This window comes from Tiliqua scincoides, chromosome 2 (genome assembly GCF_035046505.1).
Source record: "Tiliqua scincoides isolate rTilSci1 chromosome 2, rTilSci1.hap2, whole genome shotgun sequence".
NCBI lineage: Eukaryota > Metazoa > Chordata > Lepidosauria > Squamata > Scincidae > Tiliqua > Tiliqua scincoides.
This window is the reverse complement of record NC_089822.1, coordinates 236755362-236782583: the sequence shown is the minus strand read 5'-3', so window position 1 is coordinate 236782583 and position 27222 is coordinate 236755362. Positions and strand designations below refer to the sequence as shown.

Sequence of the window (27222 nt, the reverse complement as noted above, 5' to 3'; positions counted from 1 at the left end):
GTTACAGAGAATATATGTTCACAGTGCAGGAAAATTGTCAAGAGGCACCACTGTTGTCAAACAAACCAGGTGATTCTGGGATCCTTTGTGTTTTTCAACCTACTGATCATGTTTGAAGAGCTGTCAATGCACAGTACCTCTCATGATTTATAGCACCCATTTGTCAATCCATAGCTAAAATATTTGAAGGAAATCCAGTACCAAAGAGAGATTTGAGCCCTGTGCTGTGTAAAATAATGAGAAACGAATTGATTCAAAAATGTAATTTTGACAAAGGATCACATAGCTTTTAATCTCAAGTTATAAACATGATTGGAATATTGAGAAAAGTTCATATACATATGAGAACAGGATTAGGGGCCAACATAAGCAGCATACCACTAGAAGTCGTAGCTAATAACTGTTCACAAAAAAGGAACCAAAAGTAGAATCTTCTGCTTTAGGAGAAAAATGTATATTTTAGCTTGTAATTTATGCCTGTCACAGTACTTCAGATGCAATTCTAATAAATAAAATATTTTATTTATTACGGTAGACAATTATCATTTCATTCACTGGATTGCATTCTAGATTGAAGAAACATACTCAGTTAAAACATTTGAAGGAAAAAAAATATGAAAACCAAAACACCTACCTGTGAGCAAAGAAACATTGCTAATCACTTCTAAGCCTTAATAATCCAGTCTTCACACAAGTTTAAACACACAGAACTATAAGTAAAATAGCTTCCAAAGGTCTCTGCTAATCAGAAGAACTTGGTGAATAATTTTATGATAAAAATTGGGAGGGGTGTACTTCATTCTGCCCTATTGTGAAAAAAAAGATTCATGTTCCATACTATACTCAATATGTGTTGTTCCTTGTGCCTGTCAATCAAAGACATCTGTTCCAGATGCCTAGAGAAAGTTTACAGTTTAAAGGATCATATTCTGTGTACCTAAACACAGTACCAATAAATGGAAACTTCTCAGACAAAATGACCAGCTTTTAACTTGTCTACAAAATGTGCAAGGTGCAGCATACCTTGTACCTTTTCTTATAGAGAACAGAAGAAAATAATATTAATAAACCCATACTTACTATAGTAAGAGATAACACATTTTATTGCCCTTTGGTAACTATTGGAAAAAGTTACCAAAGAGAAAGGTAAACAATGCTGCTGAGAACCACATATTCACATTCTTTCTTGTGCTCACAAGAGCAGCTTCTTGTACTGTCCCAGAAACAGGTTCTCTGACTTAGAGCACAGCTTTTCAGGAGAAACAAAACATTGCAGAAGTCATACTCTTTCGATCATATTCTCCATCAACATAGATTCACCAACAGATAACAGAAGATCTCAGTCATTTTTATTTCTTTTGAGAATACTGCAAGGAAGAATTCTGCTTCCTTGTGGGGTATAAATAAAGTAAATAATAAATTCCATTCCACAAAATACTGCTATTTGGCATTTTCCATTCATTTAAAAGAGACTTCTGCTGTGCAAGGCTCTCAACTAAGCCCCACAGGAATGAACAGAGAATATTATAAAAGCAGTGCCTGATGAAGTGCATCCTCAGATTATATATAATTTCAAATTATGATAATTTTTACATTATTTAAATCCAAATGGAAACAAATAAAAGGGCTTTTCTCTATAGTGAAGAAGCTCCACTATGGATGGATCATAATTAAAGATGGGTTGGGTCACTGGTGCACATATCCCACATTACATTTATAAGTCATAGGGCAGCTTCCATTGTGGGTAATAGCCTCCTGATCTGACCATGGACCTGATTAAAAGACTACCACCACATACACAGTTTTACGAAGAGTCATGCAGCGCAATCCTAACTTGAGATGGAAAAGGCAGGCTGGCAGGCCCGCACTGTATCCAGCACAGGTTTCAGGCAGCCAGAGGCTCACCCCAAGGCAAGAGGAAACTTTTCCCCTTACCCTGGGGACAGCCACTGCAGCCCTAATGGGGTTACTTGAACCTGCGCCACCTCCAGAGGTAGCACAAATCCGAGCAGCCCGGGGCTGGCCCAGGATGCCTGGGAACGGGGTTAGGTTCCGACGTAATAGTTGGATCCCGGCCCCACCTCCCACTCCCTGCCCACCCCGGAACCGCCCTCCCTCCCCTGCCCCTAAACACCACCTCCCTGTCCTCCCCACACCCCCCACATTGACCAAGTTCAGCTGAGGCAACTCACTCATTCCCCAGGGCCCACATCGGTGTGGGGAGGCCAGTGCATATCCATGCACTGACCTAACCCCACTTAGGTAAGTGAGAAAGTCCTTTACGGTACTTTCATGACAATGATAGCTTGGCACAAGAGACTTGTGTGAGCCTATCCACTCCTCAGAATTCCACCCTTAGGTAACTGGAGTTTTGTATTCCTAACATGTGTGGTTGGTGGTGGCGGCGGCATTGTTAGTTTGTTTTTTACTACTATCCTTGACTAAGTAGCAGTTTTATTCTTATACTAATTCACATGCAAATCTGCCTTTGCACCATTCTTTCAATACAGGTCATCTGCATTTCTGTAGGTAGATTACATCTGTATGTTTCACTCTCTTTCCATTAGTGCTTGGTTTTCACACACAAATTATTAAACATAACACACTTGAATTCTGGAAAATCACAGATCACGGACCTACACACAAATAGCACACATACTCAAGTATAAGTCAGACTCACAGATAAGTCAAGGGCAAGTTTTGAGCCAAAAAACATGGAATTTCCGATGACGCTTGGATAAGTTGGGGGGGGGGCTGTTAAACTTAGGGGGGTATCTGACTATAATTTTGCCTGCTTTTATTTGAGACCAGATCCTGAAAAATTACCTACTAGTAATTGTTACCTAAGAACTGTACAGTCTTGGGCAGCCCAATCCTGAGCTGCCTGGCATGCGGGGCTGCAGTGGCACCTAAAATGGCTGCCACCGCATCCAGCATACTCCAGGAAGCCACTGGCAGTTCCTCAGGAGAAGGGAACTTTCGTCCCCTTCCCCCAGGTAAACCGAGTAGCCCCACAGTGGGGCTACTCAATTCTATGGTGACCTGAAGGTTTGTGTAGAATCAAGAATCTCTGTGTTGGGCGGCCAGCCCGACTCAGAGGCTCTGGATAAGGTGGAACAAAGCTCCGCCTGTCCCGCCTCCCTCCTGCCCTGTTCCGTTTGCCTGGAATGCCTCCTTCCTGCCCTCCCCCACCTCCCCCCATGCCTCCACCTACCTCTCCACTGCTCCGTAGTCCACGTGACTGCCAAGCAGCAGAGGTCCGATACTTGCCCGATACTAGCCCAGTGCTGGTGGAACACTGGTGTTAAGGTCCACAAACATCCCTTCTGGCATGTTTGCAACAGTGCACACTGGTGATGAGCTGGCGTGCCGAGCTCAGAACTGGGCTCTCATTTATTAAAAAATAAAGTTCATAAAATACATTTTTATTCATTAACTTTTGATGTTCTGGTCTTCACAGCCTTTTTGTAAACACTATCAGAGTAAGCGCACTGTAAACAACATACCAGTAAAACCATTAATCAAATCCTTCAAAAGGTGCCTAATGTGTTGAGCCAGAGGCTCTACATATAACATACAACTTCTAACAAATAACTGAGCGTGTGCAATTCAATGCGCAGTGGAGAGATAAGCAACAAGGAATAAGAGTGAGCAAGTGCAGCTACACATACTTGTTACTCAATTTAGTCAGAAGTAGATTCATTGCTTTCCATGGGTGTTATTCTTAAATAATGGTGCACTGAATTGTAGCCTGGGACTTTGTTTCAGACAGAAGTGAGGACTACATCCTGGTGTTTTAAAAACCAGAACTCTTTGCAAACATTTGCGAAATGTTTGCAAAATAGAACAATGGTGCAGAAGAGGCGTGCCAAAGAGATCCTGCCAAAGAGATCAAGGCTTGCTTGATTTAAATGGAAGTATTGAGCCCTGGCTTGCTTTTTTCTCAGGAGGAGTGAAAACGTTAACTTTGGCTGCAGGTTGTTGCCCTGCAGTCTAATAGCCCTGTAATTATCTCTGCATTGTCCCCTTGCTTTCCTCTGGGCTTCTCCTGGCTGCTGCGATGTGCCTGAGCGACCCACAGATAAGGTGAGGAGATAATACAGATTTGGTGGCAGAAATTTCTCACATTATAGGCAAGTATCTACAGTATATTAACAGACAGGGCAACCCAATGGTTCTGCTATGATGGCAGTCACGGGCAACGCAATCCTAACTTGTGCTGGAAGAGGGAGGCTGGCAGGCCTGCCCTGTATCTAGTCTGAATTTTGAGCTGCAAGCGGCTCAGCCTGGGACAAGGGGAAATGCTTCCCCTTACCCCGGGGAGAGCTTCTGCAGCTTTCTGCAGCCCAATGGGTCTACTCAGATCTACACCACCTCAATATGTGGTGCAGATCCAAGCAGCCTTGAGCTGCTATCCGGTGACAGGGTCAGGACCTGGTAAAAGTGCCAGGTCTGTCCCCACTCCCTGCTCTCCCACCACCCGCCCACGGGCCTACCAGTCAGCTGCCCTCCCCCCACCCCAGAACACATCCTCCCCACCCTTCCCTGATCCCCACACTACCCAAGACCAGCCAGTGTAAACTTACCCTCTTTTGGCATAGCAGAGGCTGGGTGCAGCCTCTGCAGGCCAGCATGCATCCTTGTGTTGGCCTAGCTGACTCAGGAGTAAGTGCAACTAAGCTTTATGGCAAGTTTGCAACCCTCCCAGGTTGGTGCAAGGGAACTGCGCTGGCTGAGTGCCCTGTTAGGATTGAGCTCTACACCAGTGACAGTCATGATCCTATGTTCAACCAGCAGTAAAGTCAGGAATACAACAATCACCAAGACAAGGAGTGCTTTTTGTTTGTTTTAGATTTTTCACATGTGGTGCTATTTGTTTGGGATGTTAAAATGTTTTATAACTTGTTTTAATAGTTATGTCTTGTAAGCCATCTTGATCCTTAGAAAAGTGGCACAGAAATGTTTTAAATAAAGGTTCCCACTTGAGTCCTTCAAGTTTGATGGACATGAGAACAGAGTGGTGTAGGCCCATGCATGGACCTTGATATTTGAGTTTCTGGACTGTACTCCCCCCTCCTATCATGTACTTCAATTGCATAGTTAGTTGGAGTCCTGCCCTTTTTAGCTATTGGTATAGAGGGTAAATGTGGTAGTTGTCTGGTGCTGTTCCTTGACTTCAGTGAACCGTTAGCTTATAGTGACTCATTTGCAGATGCAATATTGTGACGTCACAGGAGGTGAGACAGAGTCCTGATAAACCATTCTTCCTAAGATCTACTGTTCCTTTGTCACACTCCAAGTTTGCCAATTTTTTTACCCCTTGTGCTGGTGGCATTCTACCACAGCAATGTTGTGCCAGCAACAGTAGCAGCCTCCCAGCACAAGGGTAGTGGGGGTAATGTGTTTTTTCACCTGTGTAGTATTGTGCTCTGACATAAGGAAGTTTGAGAGTGACTGCATGTCATCTATCAGGTATAACCTGAGGAAAGGAATGCTCCGTCAGACACTACAGGGTAAATGCCAAGAAAAGATTTCATACACACATGCAGAATTCTTTAACATTCTGTATCAACTGCACAATGTAAAATATCTCATCCTAAGTGACTAAGAGCACAATCCCATGCTTGTCTACTCAGAAGGCAATCCCATTACCTTCAGTACTCTCAGGAAAGTGTGCATAAGATTGCAGCCTAAAAAAGTATGCCTTGTTAAGAAAAAAAAATATCAGCACCTGAATCCACCCATAATATATAAACAAATACAGGTTTTTTTATATTTTTAGTTTTTCTTAAAACAGTGCAAGAGAGAATCATAATGGCTAACAAAATATACAAAGTAGTGACACAGATGGCAATGCTCAAATTACACTTACAAAGTGAAGTCTGGGAGAAAAAAATCTATTTTTGTACGTTTTAATTGACAAGAAATATTTGGTGTACCTGGGCCCTGAAGCATGAAAATGAGCAAGTGTGAATCAAGTTTAAATTTAAAAGTAGTGTGAAATGAGTTGTTCATGAGGACTTCACAATCTACAGAGTAATTATTTTTATTTACAGGAAACTTTCAGATTTCTAGTATATTTACAGAATCTCAGCATCAAAGTTGTTTTGAGTGGTGAATGACCTAGTACACCTAGCTGTCCCCACTTGAAGGCTGAGATCATCAGTTGCCATAATGTTACATTCAGCCTACTCTGCAGACAAAATTCTTTGTATTCAGTTTCAATTTGGAATTTTCAACTTCAAATACCAAATGAATTTGAGTTCTCTTGCAAACTTGGACCAATTTGACCATCTCTCTCTCTCTCTCTCTCTCTCTCTCTCTCTCTCTCTCTCTCTCTGATGCTCAGAAAGAACTTGAGAGAAACACCTGGTAAGATGGACCTACGCCATTACTGCTTGAATAAGCAAAATGGAACCATCTTTTGCTTGCAATGAGGGCAGTTGTCACGTAGGCTACTTGTTTGGACTGTGTTCCTACACTGATGTAACTGTTTGGTGCTCTTGCTACTCTGGGGACACTGGCATTGTTATCATTGTTAGGCACCTCAGGATGAAAAGACACTCGCGACTTGCTGGCAGGAGGCAAGATGACAGTGGAAGTAAAGGGAAGAGGGGAGAGATAAAGGAGAGCATGGAGGGAGAAGAGTGGAAGAAGAGCTAGAGAATTGGCAAGTGGGAAGGAAAATGGAAAGCAAGAAGGGAGGCAGAGAGCAAAAGGAGAAACAGAGAGAGAGAGTGAGAGAGACAGGAAAGCAGAGAACGGAAGAAGAAATGGAGAGACAGACAGCAGGAGAAGAGACAGAGAGAAAGACAGTGGAAAGAAGCTACCTTCCACTTCTTCCACAGTGGAAAGAAGGAAGGAGAGAAAGGAGAACTGAGAAGAGGAGAAAAGGGAAGCAAGATCTCAGAAAGGCTCACAGAGGAGGGAAAGGAACAGTGGAGATCACGTAACCAAAAGAAACCAGAGGACCCAGACAGCAAAGAGAGAAGTGGGCTGAGGGGAAGGAGGGTGGTGCAGAAAGCTATCCCAGGGAGAAAAGAAGAAGGCAAAGAAGGAGAGGAGCTGAGGAGCACTGGGCTAAATGGGCAGGGTCGAGGATGAAGGGCAGAAGAATATGAGAGGCCAAGTTCAAGTCCGTGATCCTGAGTACCTTAAATGTGACAGAGGAGATTTACCGCCACTGGCTACAGGAGATAGACTACCCAGTAGAGTTGCCCCCTGGGAAGTGAGTAGACATATACAGCCCAAATGCCTCCATTGAACATAACATAAGAACATAAAAGAGCCCTGCTGGATCAGGTTAAAGGCCCATCTAGTCCAGCTTCCTATATCTCACAGTGACTCACCAAATGCCCCAGGGAGCACAAAAGACAACAAGAGACCTGCATCTTGGTGCCCTCCCTTGCACCCAGCATTCTGATGTAGCCCACTTCTAAATTCAGGAGGTTGCACATTACACATCATGTCTTTTAACCCGTGACGGACTTTTCCTCCTCCAATTAAGGAAGTTAAAACAGGTTGGGTATTTTTCATCATCAGTAAATATTCATGGGGTGGAAGGGATTCCAATCTGGAACCCGAGCTGCAAGTACAGAAACACTGGGCGATTGTTATTCTAGATTAACATATAGTACACATAACCCAAGGTTGGGATTCTGTGCATACAGCATAAGTTCACTGGCTGAACTGCTGTGGAGCTACTCATTTCAGAACGATGGACTACCATCCTCCCCTTGCAAGCCTGTAATTAGGTGCTGTGCCATAACAAAACCATTTTGGAAGAAGCCATATAGTTGATGGAAGCATACAAAGGGGCCACTTCCCTGCTCCTGCCCCTCTGCAGGAACAGAGGCTTTGGAAAAACCAAACATTTGGTTTGTCAGGTCCTTTGTCAGGTTCTCAAAGGCTGAAACAAAGACGCCTGCGTTGGCTCAGTCATGTTGTGAGAATGGATGATGGCCAGATCCCAAAGGATCTCCTCTATGGAGAACTCGTGCAAGGAAAGCGCCCTACAGGTAGACCACAGCTGCGATACAAGGACATCTGCAAGAGGGATCTGAAGGCCTTAGGAGTGGACCTCAACAAGTGGGAAACCCTGGCCTCTGAGCGGCCCGCTTGGAGGCAGGCTGTGCAGCATGGCCTTTCCCAGTTTGAAGAGACACTTGGCCAACAGTCTGAGGCTAAGAGGCAAAGAAGGAAGGCCCATAGCCAGGGAGACAGACCAGGGACAGACTGCACTTGCTCCCGTTGTGGAAGGGATTGTCACTCCCAAATCGGCCTTTTCAGTCTCACTAGACGCTGTTCCAGAACCACCATTCAGAGCGCGATACCAGAGTCTTTCGAGACTGAAGGTTGCCAACATAGTCTAAAGGCCCATAGGTCTCCCAGTTGGACTAGTCCAAAGTCAGAACTGACTGGACCTTCGTCACCCCTAGGGAATTCACCTTCTGCAGTTGGTCAGACCCCCCCACCCTCTGACGGGATACCTACTGACTGTGACATAGTCAATGAATGCAGTCCTTCAGATAATACTATAGGTCCCAGCTATTATGTTTGCTACAGTCCTATATTTTCCATAGGACTGATTTAAAATAATCTCCTGAAATTAAGTAAGATCTAACATGAAAACATTCTGTAATGAAGTTTCATAAGTTACTTGCAGGGCAATCCTATACATATTTACTCAGAAGTAAGTCCCACTGTGTTCAGTGGGACAAATTCCAAAGTAAGTATATATAGGATTGCAGCCTTAAAATACTAGCTTTGCTGATATATTTTACATTCATTAATTGAGTTTTCTGGAGGTGAGTGTAGGCACATATTGGGCAATACCTATAAAATTACCTTTTTTTTGCTGGATTACTGGAAAATGTATCTTTATTTTATTTTTATTTGTTTAATGAAGTAGGGGGAGAGGAGAATAGGCGTAGGAATGTATAGGAAAAAGAAAAAACCTTTACTGAATTGTCAAAAAATAGGACACATTGATAAATTCCTTGCTCAAATATTCATATTTTCCTATAACAATTAAAATAAATGTTAAAAAATATGTTCATGGACAGGATAAAGGGTTCGTTGTCTTAAAAAGGAAAAAAAATACTTTAAATACTGACTTTCAAAGACATCATCTAGATGGCCCCAATGGCTCAGTGTCCCAGAAACTCAGCTTTATCTTCATATACAATTGTCATTTACAAAGCTGTAAGCATTAACTGGAAATACTTTGCTTCCTAATATGAGATTTTAGAGATAAAAGAATGAAATATCAATATCAAAAAAGTAAGTTTGTTAGACACTGTTCCCAAAAGTAAAAGATAATTTAAGCTTTCATCATGTCAGTATTTGACAACAAGAAGAAATAGCAAAATTAGCCAAATTTCACATAACATTTTTATTTAAAGAAAAATTAGCGGCCAAAATGTGTACACACAAAGTTACCATCTTTTTTTCTTTCTTTCAGAGCACAGTGTTTATATTTCTTTATATTTATATTTCTTCATTCCCAAAAGCCAGAGCTTTTCCACTGAGAAGCACAATACATACTGCACACAATTTTCTATCTACTAAAGGAGGTATTTTGCACCCTTCAGTGAACATAAAATTGATATTATCATGTCTTAGTTTATAGATCACTACTTAACCTTCAGATTAAAAGTTATTAGATTTAAATGACTAAAAAGATATCATGTCAGCTTCCATAAATACTGGGTGATCAAAGAACTTGAGGGGGGAAGGCAAGAGTAATAAAAACACAATCTAAAAGTGCTTTGCTTGTACAAGTCCCCATTCACTTCAATGGGCTTGCACTGGTGGAAGGAACTGCTAAGTGAATCTGTAAGTGTATAAATGTAAGCTGCGGTGGCAAGAAGCAAGTTCTTTTTGATATCAAGCTAGGTGTAATTCCATCCTAAATGATTCACTACCTGCTCCCAAAGCAATCCCAAAATACAGTCAAAGGATTGAGTCAGTCCTAATTAACTGCATTGATTCTGTTCCTGGAAAATTCTGAGGTAATGGAAACTAGTTACAGAATCAGTGATCCTGTGGGGAAAATTGGGTTAGGATCCCACAGACCCTCTTCACTATACACTAAACAAATTTTATGAGCCTGAATCTTACCTTGAATGATGAGTGATGGTTCGGGGGGGGGGGGATGTTGTAATATTGGGAACCTCTCAAGCTTGATTGCGCCCAAAGAACCAAGGGATAAGTTCTTGCCACTCTATGGGCTGAGTGATGGAGACTGAAAGTTTTAAAAGCATGTCAGCACCTTTAAGGGGTGGGTGGGCTACCAGGGACCTCTCTACACGCCAGCCCCTTCCTTGGTGCCATAGTAATGGGTTGCTGGTGTCCTAAATTGGCGTCCCTCCTCCCAGATACTTTATTTGAATTGCTAGAACGGGCCCCTGCTCCTAGCAAAGACTTCTACCAGTTTGTCATGACTCAGAAGAATGTCAGTAAAGTATTTCTATTTGTGGCCCTTAGTGAGAGGTATCTGACTTGTCACATAGGATTTGAGGCATGAGGTCATAAATAGACCGCATGTGCGGCAAAATGGGTTATACTTTTATAGAAGCGGATAAACAAATCCACAGGATAGGAGTCAGCGGATAACAAGGATTTACTACAGATTCAAGAACTACAGACTCTAAATTTATCTATCTATTAAGGAATAAATGGGAAATCAGACAAGTGAGTCCTTCACAGTACAGCTTCACCTGAAGGGAACTATCCTGCAGGGAATGAATGCTGAGCTAAGAACTGTATCCACTTCAACTACTACATCCCTAACAAGATATAATACATACAGAATAAATCTTATGCATGTGCATACATACCACCAAAAACTTGTAAGAAACAGACAGCAATACACAATTGATCTCTAGATCAGAATACTGTAATCAAGCACTGTAACTCAAAATCAGGTATAATCCGTAAGACTTGAAAGCACTTCAGTTTATATCCAGTTACAACAGCAGTTAATGATTTAATAATTATATGGGGTATCTTCTCGACAATTGTTTTCCTTTAAAGAAACAAACAAATTCAGTCCAACCTAATTATGTCCATACAGGACAAAGATTTTATTGTTGTTATTATCAGAAATGAAGTTTCAAAGTTTTGTTCTCAAGAGATAAGTCCACCTCAGGATCAACATAGTCATAAAAACCTCTGCTGCAGTTTGCCCTTTCCTGCAGGGGTTGCCCTCCCCCCCCCCCCAGCAGTAGAAAATGTCAGTAGACTTGCACTAGTAGATATTGGAGGAGAAGGAGGGGGAAAATTACATCATTGAAAAAAATAATGTTCATCTCATCCTATTATGAATTACTAAGTTTCAGACAGCACAATCATATCTATCATTTATGCTCATGCAAATCACTGAAGGAGCAGGGAAGTAGGGAGGCAGCAAAGCTCAGGGGCTTCTGGCTGTGAACCGGAATTATGTTAATACAAGGGCTAGCAGATGGCAGGGAACTCGAACTGTGGTTACATCTGAAAATTAAACAGAGAAAATCATCTGGTACACGTCTCAACCATGTGAGGTGTTAAAAAAAAAAGGCAATTCTCATATGTTCAGGTTTGTCCACAATGGGCCATAAATTTGGAGCCTGCAGGATAGCACATGGGGAATCAGACAATATATCACCACCAAGTTTTGACCAGAGGAGAGTAACTAGCCACATATTAAAGAAGCATCCTGAACAGCAATAGGCCAGAACGGGTCATGTGCTTAGTCCTAGCCCCATCCAGGAGCTTATGAACTAGGTTTGCTCTTACCAATAAGGGGACTCAGCTGATGGTCTCTGTCACAAAACTTCCATGTTAGGGTAAACATACAAACAAGAAAAATCTGGATTGTATATACATTACCCAGTGCTGATTCTTGGATTTCATTTTTCTTAAGGAAGCGACTAACATTATTATTCCAAATATTTTAAGGAAAATATGGTAGCAGCATTCTGCCTGACAATTCACTAACAAGCAACAAGACTGCTCCTGCGTCTCAAAGCTCTAGCCACTATAGAAGTCACTGACTGATGTGAAATTGAACAATTTAAAGAAAGAAAAGCAATACTCTCTTAGTTGATCAGACTCCAGTTGAAGGAAAATGAATTTCAGTATTTGGTCTGAAGTAACGTTCCTTTAGATCAGTGGTTCCCAAACACCGACAGAGCAGTTGGGAACCAGATAAGTGTTTGCTTGGGTAGGGAAGGGGGCAGCAACAGTGCTGCAGAGATCCCATCACCTTCAGGGGGCTTTTTTTACTTACCTGGGGAGCAGTGCTAGCTTCCTGCAGGCTCACAGCCTCCCCCGATCTCCTCCACAGTTTGTTTACAAAGACCATATATCCAATCTAAAGCTACTTCCGGTTTTCCCTAAAAGCAGGAAGTAGCTTTAGATCTGAGATAAGGCCTTTGTCAACAACTTGTGAGTTGCTTGCTAAACAAGCCAGGAGGATTGAGGAGGGGTAAGGTGATATAATTCCCCATTTTCCTTCCAAGAATCCTGATACTTCCACCCGCACTGGATACAATGTGTGCCATTTTTGGTGCAATTGAATTGGCAGGGAAAGAACAGGATTGGGCTCATAGAATATGACCCTATACACACTTACCCTGGGAGTAAACCTTACTGAACTCAGTGGGACTTACTTCTGAGTAGACAACACAGGATTTCACTATTAAGGCCTTAGAAACAAAGCACAGAATGTTTTGTTATGGCCATGCCTGCCAGAGTATTCCAGTTTATTGGTCATTAGTTCTATTACTGAGCAGCGCATTGTGGAAATGTAGTTCAGAGAAAAACAGCATATACAGATCTTTATTTAAGTTCACATTTAACAACAGAAACTTGTATATATATTAATGTTGCAAATCTATACACTTTTTCTTAGGAATAAGTCTCATTCAATATAGTGGGACTTACTTCTGAAGTACTACTTCTGAAATTTCATAACCTGACATTTCACCAAGCAGCTACTCACAGTATTAAAAAAACAGGTTCCTATTTAAAGTGCTGCTTTTCTATATAAACTTCCACTATCCCTGCTAATTGGGTAAGATCCCTGCTAATTGGGTAAGAGGCACTTTTTCAAGTGGGTGCTCCTCTTTTCAGCAGGGGGAGAGTAACTGGCCCACCTCACCCCAGCACTGTCTGTTCTAGTGGCTGTCTGCTGGTATTCATTTGCATCTTTTTAGATTGTGAGCCCTTTTGGGACAGGGAGCCATTTAGTTATTTGATTTCTCTCTGTAAACCGCTTTGTGAACTTTTAGTTGAAAAGCGGTATATAAATACTGTTAATAATAATAATAATAACTATGTTCCTACGTGTACAGGGTATCCCTTGTTATCTGCACCTCAGAACATCCTCCGGCTGCGCACCTCATAACACCCTCTGGAGGGTACAGGAGCAGAGCTGTAGTTGCCTCTGAAGGGTTCATGTTGGGCCGACCCTGTGGGTTCGGGATATATGGATGATCAAATCTGCAGGTCTCAAATCGGCAGGCAGCATGGGCCCACTGTAGTTAATGTCTGCACATGTGGTACTATTCCACTTTCTCATAAAAGCAGTAATATCCTAACTCTTTTTATCAAACAATCTGAGCGCTACCAAGAAGCACAACTACTCCATCGGGCAAGCTATAACACAAATATTACCAGCTGTGCCAGCTCAATGCTGGTTCGTCAATAAATACAAGCACTTGCAAAACACCTATGTGTCTGTGTGCATTATATGCATGTGGACTTTAAAAGAACACTGGCAGAACTTTGCCAGTCTTGCCAAATAAATCCTGCCAACAATGTAGTTAATCTGTCCACAAAGTCCAAGCTCCTAAAAATTCATGGGGTTTTTGAATTAGATGAGAGAAAGTTTGTCCTTTTAACTCATACAGCACTGTTTAAAATAATGGCACCAAAATGGAACATTTCAGCACTGAAAAGTTAGCATTTCTGCCAATGTACAATGTAGTTTTTCAGCTATAATATTTTTTGGCGATAATATTCTCTGTTTTCCCATCTCTCCTGTTAAAGATACACTAATACTTCATTTTACTGATATTACTAGTATTTTTCTAATAATAATATTATAAGTGTTTTTGAATATCTATTTAAACAACAGATATGTTCCTAAAATCTGGAGGGGGGGGGAGATTTCTGAACTTTGAAAAATCTGACCTGAAAAAGGATAGTGCCCCAATGTTTCAAGTAGAGACAATACTAGACATTTTTAAAGCAATTACAGCCAAATACATTCACACTTAAATAACTTTATGTAAGCACAAACCCCAACTTCAGTTTCTCCAATAAATATTTTATGCTTTTTACTGTCATATTTTCTGTGGTCTAGCATAACCTAAAATGACATGACACTCGCCTGTCCTGGGCAGCCCGAAAACCCTTTCAGCAGTCCCAAAGCGCTCCGAGGGAGCCTTTCACACCCCTCAGAATTGGCGAGGAAGACTCCTCAGATCCTGGACTGCCTCCTTCCTTCCCCTTTCTTTTCAAAGGGGGTAGGCAGCCGCTTGGAAGCAATTGCAGTGGTGATGACATCATCACAATTACTTCTGGGTCAGGGGTGGCAAGGGACAAACGTAGAGGTGGCCTTGGGCACCGGAAAGCCCAAGTTCACCTCTGTACCAGACACCAACTCTATCCGATTTTATGCATATGGTAAGGATCAACAAGAAAGCTAATGGGAACACCATTTATCTCTAAACACTAGAGAAGTGGGAAGGATTAAGATGGTATCAGAAACTGACAGGCAAACAGGGTTCTAGGATGGAGGCAAACAGAATTCAGGATACCTAGAACAGGGGTGCCCAAACCCCGGCCCTGGGGCCACATGTGGCCCTCGAGGCCTCTCAATACGGCCCTCAGGAAGCCCCCAGTCTCCAATGAGCCTCTGGCCCTCCAGAGATTTGTTGGAGTCCGCACTGGCTTGACGCAACTGCTTGCAGCGTGAGGGTGACTGTCTGACCTCTCACATGAGCTGTGGGATGAGGGCTCCCTCCACTTCTTGCTGTTTCACGTCTGTGATGCAGTAGCGGCAGCAAAGGAAAGGCCAGCCTTGCTTTGTGCAAGGCCTTTTATAGACCTTGAGCTATTGCAAGACCTTCATTCATTCATATAAGTTTGTCTTTAATATATTCATTTATGTAAACTTATGTAAATGTATTCAAATTTTAAATGTAATTTAATTCTTTTTTTCCCCGGCCCCCGGCACAGTGTCAGAGAGCTGATGTGGCCCTCCTGCCAAAAACTTTGGACACCCCTGCCCTAGAACCAGGGTTCCAGGATGGAGGCGAACAGGATTCAGGATACCGGTTGACCATCAGCCAAAGAAAGAGGACTGAGAAGAGGGTCATGCTGGCAAGCAAGAAACCTATCACAACCAGAGTATAGACTTATAAGAGCTTCTGGAACTACTGAATGCAAAACCTGTCTGGATTGCTAAATAACTTCTATAGCCAACAAATAATCAAGAGGTGAAGTGTCAGTGAGAAACCATGTACCAGAAATTACTCTGATGTACTAGAGCAGGGGTGCTTAATAGGTAGATCGCGATCTACCGGTAGATCGCGAGGCAAAATGAGTAGATCACGGAGCCCTGTCTTTCCAAACTGTTAACATGTCAGTTTCGTCTAGTGACTAGACGAAACTGACATATTTAGCTGACACTAAACTGACACTGCAACTGACACTTTAGCTGCTCTTCAGGCATGCAGCAAAAAAACTGACGAAACTGACTAGACTCTAGTTAGTTTCATCAGTTTCGTGGCGCTGCATGCCAGAAGAGCAGGAGCTAAAGTGGGTGGCGGTGGAAGGGGGGAGCTGGGCTGCACTGGACTGAGGCGCTTCCTGGGGTTCTGTAGCGGAAGGGGGAGGGGCAGGAGTTCGAGATGGAGTCACTCTGATGGTGGTTGCTGCAGGAGGCCCCGAGTGACCCTCCCCTTCCCTTCCAGTCAGGTCCGGCCCAACCCAGCCCGGCCATGCCCGGCCCAGCTGCACCTGTAGGAGCCCAGAGGTAAGTGCTGCGGCCGCTGCCGCTCTCGGTCAGGGCTGACAGGTGAGACGACCCCCCTGGCCCCCCCGCCGCTGCAGGAGGAGGGCCGGTGGGAGCAGTGTCTCCCCCGCCTACCGCCTGCACGCACAGCCCCTCTCCATGGAAACGGGGAAACCCCCCGCCCCTTCCGAGGAGGACCTGCGACGCCTCCCTCTCCCTGCTGGTCTCGGGGTGCAGCCACAAAGAGTTTGGGGAGTGGGGAGCTCCTCCCCCCCGTAGTGCAGCAAGGCTGGGCATGTGCCTCTTGGGGGGACCTGTGGCTGCCCCCAGTATGTGGGGTGGGGAGAGAGAAGAGGCCTCCTGTGTGCTTCCTGAAGCATCTGGTGGGCCACTGTGGGGCATAGGAAGCTGGGCTTGGTGGGCCTCCTCTGACCTGGTCCAGCAGGGGCTCCATACATCAAAGGGGGTGTCTGTCAGACGCTTCCTTCCCCCCTGGTAGATCTCCGGGCCTTGCTGGGTTTCAAAGTAGCTCTCGAGCCAAAAAAAGTGTGAGCACCCCTGTACTAGAGTAACAGGGTCAGACAGGCCCACTCAAAGGAAGGACTGCTAGCGCACCTCTCTAACGCACTAGCAAAAATTGCCAGGCTTTCCCCATCCCCTGTCAGCTGGCAGCAGGTCTTGGCTGCCAGCAGATTGGCTGGCTAGCCAAAAGGGGGTGGGACGGATGAGCTCCTCCAGTGCGCATACGCTGGGGTTAGCTCAGTCCGTTCCTGGCTCACTTACCCTCTTCAGGCATAGCTGAAAGATGGGCTTAATAACAATTGAGTTACGCCTGGAGTTGGGTGGACGCCCTATGAGATTGGGGGACGAAGACAGCTAGAGCCATTTCCCCCACGTAGAACCCTGCACTTGGGATGGGTATTGTTTATCCCTGTTGTTGCCTTGTTGCAATCTTGTTGTATTCAATAAAGTGGCCCATTTTAATTCCATACCTGTTGTCGGCTGTATTTATTTGGGGAATGCATGGTAATACAAACCTAACAATCTATGATATTTCTTTAAATACATGTATGCTTTCAGTACCTGAAATTTTTCCATATAGTTGAGTTTACATAGGCAGCTAATGTAAAAATCAACTGAAAGACTTCCCTTCTTCCTTAACCCCGGGTTCTCTGTCTGACTGACAGAAGTAAACTAGGGGATGAGACGAGTTCTTTTTTATAAGGAACACCCGCCTCTTTGTTCACAGAAAATATGCATGTTCCTGCATGTGCAAGAAGTATTGGAATGAAGTGCTTTTCTGTGAATAACATCTACAGAAGTCCTTAAAAGTGTGCCTTTGTTCATGTTAATGAACATCTTTTGACACAAGACTGATGGTAACTAAAGATTTCCTTCTTTATTTGCTTTGTGCATATACCATGAATTGTGAGTGTGTTTTTCAACAGAATTAAAAATTCAAAATGATCATGAAAAACTTCGCATTTAGAACTACAGCAAGTCCTCACTTAAAGTTATCGATATGCTTTTGGGAACTGCAATGTTAAACAAAATGACTTATAATGAAACCAACTTTAGCATTGTCTAATTGATATACCTAAACAAGAGCTATGTCCCCACTGCATATTTTTTTGGTCACAAAAACTTCACCAAACTTCTAAATAAAGATACAAAACACTTTTTTTTAGAACACTGAAATAAAAGTGAGTTTTCCAGTCAGGAGAAAAGCCATGCCGGTGGGGAGAATGTGCACACTCAACACAGAGCCAGGAATCAATTTTTTTTTCTTGTCACATTTATAATAAAACAACTTAGAACAAAATGACTAAGAGCCCAATCCGGAGCTCGGTGTGCCAGCTCGCCGCCAACACACACTGTTGCAAACGTGCCATAAGGCACTTTTGCGGGCCCTAGCACTGGTGCTCCACTGGTGCTAGTCTGGTGCTGGGCTAGCGGCGGAGCTCCGTCGCTTGGCAGTCATGTGGACCACCAAGCTGCGGAGAGGTAGGTGGAGGCGTGGGAGAAGGCGTTCAGGGAAGGGGGGAGGCAGAGGGACAGCCAGGAGAAGGCAGGGAGGAGGAATTTCGGTGGGAGGAAGCGGGGTAGGAGGGAGGTGGGATCAATGGAGCGTCGCTCCACTGGATTCAGAGCCTCTGCGTTGGGCTCACCACCAACACGGAGGCTCTTGATTCTATGCCAATCTTTGGGTCGCCGTAGAATTGAGCAGCCCCATTGTGGGGATAATTTATCCAGGGGATGGGGACAAAAGTCCCCTTCTCCCGAGGAGCTACTGTCAGTTGCCTGAAGTACGCTGGATGCAGCAGCAGCCATTTTAGGTGCCACTGCAGCCCCACATCCTGGGCAGCTCAGGATTGGGCTGTAATTGAGGGCTTGCTATATAAGAGCTTAAAACCACATTTATTTAATAGAGATAGCATTGATCCTCTCACTATCATACCAGTTGCTAGTACTTCCTAACTTCATACTGAATACATGGAGTTGGATTGAATAATGTACTTGCTTTGTTGGCACAACATACTTGATCAAATCAGGTATCACATCAAACTATGAACTATGAACTCTGTGAACTCTACAATAATCTATGAACTATGGTTTCCAGTCAGCTAGCTAACCAGAAAGCACGATCTGAAGTAAGGTTGCAAACCATGGCTTACAATTTGATTTGATGGCTGAATTGCCAAACTATTGTCATAACCATTGCATTGTCTGTAGAGACTGCTAAAGTATATAAGAACATAAGAACAGCCCCACTGGATCAGGCCATAGGCCCATCTAGTCCAGCTTCCTGATCTCACAGTGGCCCACCAAATGTCCAGGGAGCACACCAGATAACAAGAGACCTCATTCTGGTGCCCTCCCTTGCATCTGGCATTCTGACATAGCTCATTTCTAAAATCAGGAGGTTGCACATACACATCATGGCTTGTACCCCTAATGGATTTTTCTTCCAGAAACTTGTCCATTCCCCTTTTAAAGGCATCCAGGCCAGATGCCATCACCACATCCTGTGGCAAGGAGTTCCACAGACCGACCACACGCTGAGTAAAGAAATATTTTCTTTTGTCTGTTCTAACTCTCCCAACACTCAATTTTAATGGATGTCCCCTGGTTCTGGTGTTATGTGAGAGTATAAAGAGCATCTCTCTATCCACTCTGTCCATCCCCTGCTTAATTTTGTATGTCTCAACCATGTTCCCCCTCAGGCACCTCTTTTCTAGGCTGAAGAGGCCCAAACACCGTAGCCATTCCTCATAAGGAAGGTGCTCCAGCCCAGTAATCATCTCAGTCGCTCTCTTTTGCACCTTTTCCATTTCCAAATGAGCTTATAAATGAGCAAATGAAAAGGGAAACAGACAAGCACTGCAAATGATGGAGCTGTTCAAATATAATACCATGGTTAGGCATTAGGTGGAAAATGATGAGACACACTGTATGAGGAGCTTCAGGCTTTTCCACTTCCTCATCTCACTCCCCCTTCCCACATGTGCTGCGATTCCCTCTCTTCAATCCTAGTTTGTAGCAAACTGTGGTCTGCCATTTCATCTGTGAAAGCCATAATCACAAAGCAGTGCCCAAAAAAATGAATTGTGAGACAAAGGGAGGGGAATGTTTGTTGAAGGAGGTTGAAAGAGAGAACCTCTATGATTGTAAAAATCCCCTTGAGGGATTTAGAGATGCCTGCCTATGTAAACCGCTTTGAATAAAGTCAGAGGAGTAATCCGATGACCCAGAAAGGTGGTATATAAATACCGTTGTGGTGGTGGTGGTGGTGGTGGTGGTGATGATGATGATGGTGATGATGATGATGATGATCTCACGTTAAATGTCTGATCCACCCCCATGCTTAGTGCAAAACACAGTTTCAAAAGTTTAAACTGAATCAGTCTGAACTACCTAGCAGAATTTATAAGCTCATCTTAATTTCTGAAATTCTGACTCCTTGATTCCAGCAATATTAACTCCTATGCCATAACAAGAATGTATTCATTCTGGAAAAATCTGCTTTCCAGGTTGACGGGAATATGTACACATTTGAAATGTAATACTTAAGAAGGTTTTCTTGGCAGGATGTGGTACCAACCTCATAGATGTGGCTTACTACCCATTTAGCTTACCCATACAGTTGTTCTAGAATCCAATACTTAACATGAAACAGCAGGAACTATTTTCTGGACAGAAAAAAATCCAGGTGGATGGATGGCTTGCCTCAAATATCACGTGAATCCCTACTTGGAATGACGAATACTACTTACTAATAAAGTATTTGATAAAGAAACAAAGCAGAAAGTACCCTTTACTGATATTTCAGACAATGCAATACAGTTGTCCAAAAGAATAGAGAAAATGAAGAGTTTACTTAGCAATGCTGACAAGAAACAGCAGTTTTACTTCGCAGCCACTCAGTTTCATTGAATGAGAATTTTATAGCAAGCATTCTGTTAAGTGACCTGAGAGCATATGTTGTATAGGGAGAGACAACTCAACATTATGCTGTATGTTGTATGCTTGCATTGGTTGTTTAAAAACAACATTTTCCTTTTGCTTTTCAGCATTTAACAGCACCCAGAAGAGCTGGAAACGAACACATTATGACATGGGTTTTGAGGGATATCACTCTCTTTTAAAACTGTCTCTCCATATAGTATATTACAAATATGGTATAGTAATAGGTAATTTTTAAAAATATATTAAATGTGAATATTTTCAACAATCACTTATATCTTTTGGCTTTCTGTTGATGTTGCTCTGCTTTTGAATGGTCCCTGGTTATTGGTAATAATGTATCATGGCCTATTTACTGACTCCTGTTTTCATTGTGGTTCTGGTATATCTCAAATTGTTGTTCACTGCCCTGAGCGGTGTACAAATACTTTAATTAATTAACTGAAATTAATTAATATACATTAGAAGAAAATTAAAAAGTATAGACAGACATGGACATGACTGCAATCTGTATGGATAATTACATGTTATACATATATAAAAGGTGCAACAGTTATAAAATTTAAACTATATTTAAGATGATTTTTTCACATTTTTATATAGCCCTGCCTCCAAGGAGTTCAGGGTGGTATACATAGTTTTTCCCCTCCATTTGTCCTCACAACAACCCTTTGAGGTAGATGAGGTTGAGAGTTAGTAACTGGCCCAAGATCACCCAGGAAGCTTCATGGCAGAGCAGGGATTTGAAGCTGGATCTTCCAGGTCTAACCCAAACTTCTGAACCACTACCCGTCCTGGTGTATATATAAATAATATATACATTCCATTGTATTCATATATGATAGAAACGAAAACTGTATTTTCCTTTGGCAGATGCTAGAAAGTTTGTGCTAACGGGGCACAAACTGCATTTGGGCCCCTTTGATCATTACTTTTAGTTAGGAAAGGTGGAATAAAATGTTTTAAATACAAATAAAATTATTTTATTTTATTTCCAGGATATACAGAACACAGACTGCAGCTGCTCTGGCCAGGTACTGGAAGTGCAGGGAACTTTGCTTTCTCTCTGGAATGTATTGCTCTCTCTTCGTAAGCACCCAAATGGGCTGCCGCTGAGTGATGAGACGCATTACAGGTATGATTAAGGTATTACTTCTCTCAACAGTGACCCCTCTGGTTGATTATGGAGGCGCTTTGATTATGGAGAGGTTAGAAGGTGGTAGCCCTGATGCTGATTAATATTGGGTGAAAAGAAACAAATGGCCAGTTTCTGCATTGTTAACACATAGGGTGCTGTCTACAGATCATTTCCTCCATGTACAAACACACACACACACACACACACACACACAAAAGGAAAGACGAAAACAGGACTGGAAAGCTGTTCAATGCTCAGATCACACACTACAGTGCAATTAGCTCATTTTGATGTGAAGCCTCTTAGAAAGGAGGCTTTTGTGTTCTGTGTAGTTCCAACATATTTTACAGTTCTAATTCTCTTCCACTATCCTATATTAATCAAAGCTGTAACCCCTGTTGTCTTTGCACTACAATTCAGAATGTGCCCCTGGCAAGGAATGAGGGAAAAGTCAACAGGAATTAAGTTTCAGTGCAACTGTTTACTCAACTGTAGCCTGCACTTATTGAAATTTTATCCATGGTTTTGTGTGACTACTGCAGTAATGAATTCAGCATGGCTGTGATTTTCTCACTGATTGTATTCTCACTTCAAGTAAGAAATGTATAGGAAGAAAATGACTGAAATAACTGTCTATTGCATTTAGCATCATGCAAATCTCAAACTGCTTAGCTGCAACAGATTTCTGTTGTGGTTTTTCCCCCTTCCCCCAGGCGGGGACTAGCAAAGTTGACTTCTTTTTGTTTTTTAAACATGTTTTTGACTCCTGTTTTTTCAACTGTACAGCAACCTGCTGACAAGATCATCATGCTCTAAAAAGTCTTTACTCAGCTGCTGAAGGCTTACTGAAGAGGCTTCAAGAATGCTTTCACAGCATTACAGGGAGCAAAAATTTTATCATGAACATGTTTGTGGATCCTCAACAGCCCACCCTTGCTTCATTTTAACAATCCAACATAATGAAGCTTGATGGTTGGTTGGTTGGTTGGTTGTTTTTACGTACAATTAGGATACCTGTTCCTCCAGATTACATTCACTCCTATTCTTCCCCATCCCAATACTACAGATACATCCAGCATTTTTTCCCCACATAAATGTATTAAACATTCTTTTCCTGACAGTTGTTGTAGTTAACTTGTTCATAAATATGCTTTGTTGTAAAACAATATTCACAGATTTTGTGTTAAAAACCTGTGTTGTCAACAATAACCATATGAATCCATGATCTTTGTATCTTTTTGATAAGTTACTTTAAAAATTCCAGATAATAAGCAGAACTTTCTTTTTACATTCGTATTTTATCTCCACGGAGGGCAAAGCAAGTGGTATCATTCACACACAGAAACATATTCATATGTTTTTCTCCAAATAACATTTTTGTTGGAAATCCAGTGTTTTTACACAGCTAACTGTCTCACTTCTCTTCCTCCCTCCTTAGGCTGTAAAGTCATTATATTAGTTACACTACCTGCTGTTGTTGAAGATGGACTAGATCTGCAGCACCAATTTCCACGGAAGGTGTCTCTCCATTTGATCTCACTTCCCGTAGACTACACTCTAGTAAGTGGTTACCGCTGCTTGATCCATTCTGAATGGCTGAACCGTTACTTTTTGTCTCAGTCCCAGATTCTTGCATCATGACTCAAAAACCTGAAATTATTTGAGGAGAAGAAAAGGATAATAAAGCAGCTGTGCAAAACACTTCTTGTATATAAGGGGACGTGTCCAGTTTTAAAGCTTGCCCAGTGGCAAACATTTATCCTTTCCCATCACATGATTTATATTTTCATTAATAGTTGAACTACCAGTTTATGCTTATCTGTTAGTAGAGCTATATAATTTTAGAAGTAAATTCTTGTTCTAAATATAGCAGCATTTACTCAACAGCATTTTGCTCGCACAGTGAATGTATGTGTGTGTATATATATATAACATTTTCCCCTAAACAAATACACACAATCTATAATTAAAATTTCTGTAATTGAATTTGAACACTTTGCTTGAACCTTACAACAAGACATTCTAAGCAATATATTATGGACAAATTAAAACACACACACACACACACACACACACACACACACACACACACACACACACACACAAGATTAAGAACTATTCAAGATTTGGTACTGCTTGCTGTGGAAAGATGTCAGGGTGCAAACTTGAGCAAGGCCAGAGAGACACCCAGATAGAAAGTTTCATCCACCGTAACCAAGAGCACCTCCCAAACCTCAGATATAATAAGAACATAGAACATAAGAACATAAGAACAGCCCCACTGGATCAGGCCATAGGCCCATCTAGTCCAGCTTCCTGTATCTCACAGCGGCCCACCAAATGCCCCAGGGAGCACACCAGATAACAAGAGACCTCATTCTGGTGCCCTCCCCTACATCTGGCATTCTGACTTAACCCATTCCTAAAATCAGGAGGTTGCGCATACACATCATGGCTTGTACCCCATAATGGATTTTTCCTCCAGAAACTCGTCCAATCCCCTTTTAAAGGCGTCTAGGCTAGACGCCAGCACCACATCCTGTGGCAAGGAGTTCCACAGACCGACCACACGCTGAGTAAAGAAATATTTTCTTTTGTCTGTCCTAACCCGCCCAACACTCAATTTTAGTGGATGTCCCCTGGTTCTGGTATTATGTGAGAGTGTAAAGAGCATCTCCCTATCCACTCTGTCCATCCCCTGCATAATTTTGTATGTCTCAATCATGCTCCCCCTCAATTGTCTCTTTTCTAGGCTGAAGAGGCCCAAACGCCGTAGCCTTTCCTCATAAGGAAGGTGCCCCAGCCCCATAATCATCTTAGTCGCTCTCTTTTGCACCTTTTCCATTTCCACTATGTCTTTTTTGAGATGCGGCGACCAGAACTGGACACAATACTCCAGGTGTGGCCTTACCATCGATTTGTACAACGGCATTATAATACTAGCCGTTTTGTTCTCAATACCCTTCCTAATGATCCCAAGCATAGAATTGGCCTTCTTTATTGCCGCTGCACATTGGGTCGACACTTTCATCGACCTGTCCACCACCACCCCAAGATCTCTCTCCTGATCTGTCACAGACAGCTCAGAACCCATCAGCCTATATCGAAAGTTTTGATTTTTTGCCCCAATGTGCATGACTTTACACTTACTGACATTGAAGCGCATCTGCCATTTTGCTGCCCATTCTGCCAGTCTGGAGAGATCCTTCTGGAGCTCCTCACAATCACTTCTGGTCTTTACCACTCGGAAAAGTTTGGTGTCGTCTGCAAACTTAGCCACTTCACTGCTCAACCCTGTCTCCAGGTCATTTATGAAGAGGTTGAAAAGCACCGGTCCCAGGACAGATCCTTGGGGCACACCGCTTTTCACCTCTCTCCATTGTGAAAATTGCCCATTGACACCCACTCTCTGCTTCCTGGCCTCCAACCAGTTCTCAATCCACGAGAGGACCTGTCCTCTAACTCCCTGATTGTGGAGTTTTTTCAGTAGCCTTTGGTGAGGGACCGTGTCAAACGCCTTCTGAAAGTCCAGATATATAATGTCCACGGGTTCTCCCGCATCCACATGCCTGTTGACCTTTTCAAAGAATTCTATAAGATTCGTGAGGCAAGACTTAACCTTACAGAAGCCATGCTGACTCTCCCTCAGCAAGGCCTGTTCGTCCACTGGAACTGTTACAATGCAATTCAATTCATATCTACCCAGTCATAAGACCCAGTGGGTTCAATGAGGCTTACTTTCAGCTAAATCTGTGCAGGATTGTGGCCTTAGGCCCTACCAGACATGATTATTCCATGGGAAAGTGCATCTGTAAGTCACATCCAAGAATGTCAAAGCATGTAGGGTTTGCAATCACATGTTCATCACAATCTGTGTGTTTATTCATTGAAAAAGTCATGATAGTTCCTCCTCCAGCACTACTAATCACCATTTGAGAGCTTCCCTGTGAATGAAAGCAGTAGTATCCCAGCAGTATTTGCCAGCTGAAAGTGGTGCGAGTTTCTCTATGAGTTTGCCCTTCCGAGGGCAGTAAACTTCTTGCTTCTGCCAGAGGCAACAAGATTCATGTACTTTTTTTCACTGTTTGCTTACTGTGCCAATATGTATGGAGGGCTGATCTAGTTGTGTGGGAGCAAGATGCTGGCAAGTCCTTGGGGCTTGCTTCTGAGCAAGTGGACATACAAACATGCTCCAAAGCACACATGTGGGGACTGTCACCCAAGCAAGACAGGATTGTACCAGAAGCATCTTTCCCTTCCTAGGAATAAAAAGGTGCTATGTATCTCTTACTTTGTGAATCTGGCCGGGGGGGGGGGAGAGCCTCCATACCTTCTTTTTGGAACAGAAGGGTAAATGAGACAGAGCTTTGCGGTCACAGCCATGCCTACAATACCTTTCTGGGAGTGAGTCTCATTGAACATAATGGGACTTACCACTGAGTAGGCATGAATAAAATCATTTCACTGAATATGTTGCATACAGATGTACTTCTGCCTGCCTAGGGGAAAAGGTCACCTCTCTCTGCCTGGCGTGCCGTATTTCCTGGCAGTAAGCCCCATGGAGCACAATTACAAGGGCACCCATAGCAATCTAGGCAAAAAGAGGAGGGGGCAATGTCTACATGGGTGGGCCTTTGTCACAGTTTGCTTCTCCCTCCTGCCCTACCCATCACAAGGGGATCCTTGAGGCAACAATTAACAGGGCAGTCCTGTTGTGTGGGAGCAAGATGCAGGGCTGGGCAGTCCTTTTTCTGCCTCTACAAACCCCACCGGTCTCTTTCTGTCTCCTTTGTACAGCAGGGGAAGGAGCTGGAAGCTGTTTTTTGTCCAGCCAGGGATCAAACAGAGCCATTAACATTCAATGGTGCTTTAATGCTAAGTGTACATGGAGCAAAGGTCAAGTCCAGTGTCTCTTAAAATCTCCACTGTCTCTTAGTTTTTGACGGCGTGGGGAACTTGAGTCAGTGACTTGAACTTCAGTTGCAAAAATGCATGGTTTTTGCTGACTTGGCAACTCGGGAGTCACACGCATGGAAAACTCTGAAAAAGACTTGAGTCAGGGCCCCACTAACTCAGGACTCATCCCCACGCATCATGACTTCAGTCTGTCTATGCCTGGGGATGCATGCTCACTGAATGGAAAACCTCAAGGGGCAAGCAATCCAACTGCAAGCAGTAGGGATTCCTACTCCAGTAGGGAGTTCCAGCCGAAAGGCAGGAAAGGGTTAATGCGAGCAGGAGGAGTGAGGCGGGACTGGGCTCTCTTTTCCCATCTCTCTTATAGGTAGGCAGGAATGGATGATCATTGGACAAAAGATGGGCATTCTCCTATATCCATTGGCTGAGGGACCAAAACTGGACACAATACTCCAGGTGTGGCCTTACCATCGATTTGTACAACTTTGGATTCCTCCATCTATAAGAGGATTCCTGGTCTCCAGCTTCTTTCCCTGTTCAGCTTCAAGTTTGAAGAAACGCCTTTCTATTTCAGTGGTTCTGCATCATGGGATGTCCACGATCGCCCCTCCAACCAATTCTCTTGGGCGCTGCCATCCCGGATCTTGTGAAATCCTGCTAGAACCAAGATGGTGGTGCCCAGCTAAGCAGAGAA

At 43.1% G+C, this 27222-nt stretch overlaps 1 protein-coding gene across 9 annotated transcripts in view; it reads right to left on the bottom strand.

The window, feature by feature from the left end:
* The window catches only part of FOXP1 (forkhead box P1), a 642114-nt gene that overhangs the window by 241085 nt on the left and 373807 nt on the right, over nt 1-27222 (bottom strand). For all 9 annotated transcript variants that reach the window (XM_066617522.1, XM_066617523.1, XM_066617521.1 and 6 more), the window contains one exon: nt 23080-23261. In XM_066617522.1, the coding sequence (XP_066473619.1) occupies nt 23080-23250 (171 nt within the window). In that variant the 5' untranslated portion in view covers nt 23251-23261. The remainder of the gene's footprint in view (nt 1-23079; nt 23262-27222) is intronic.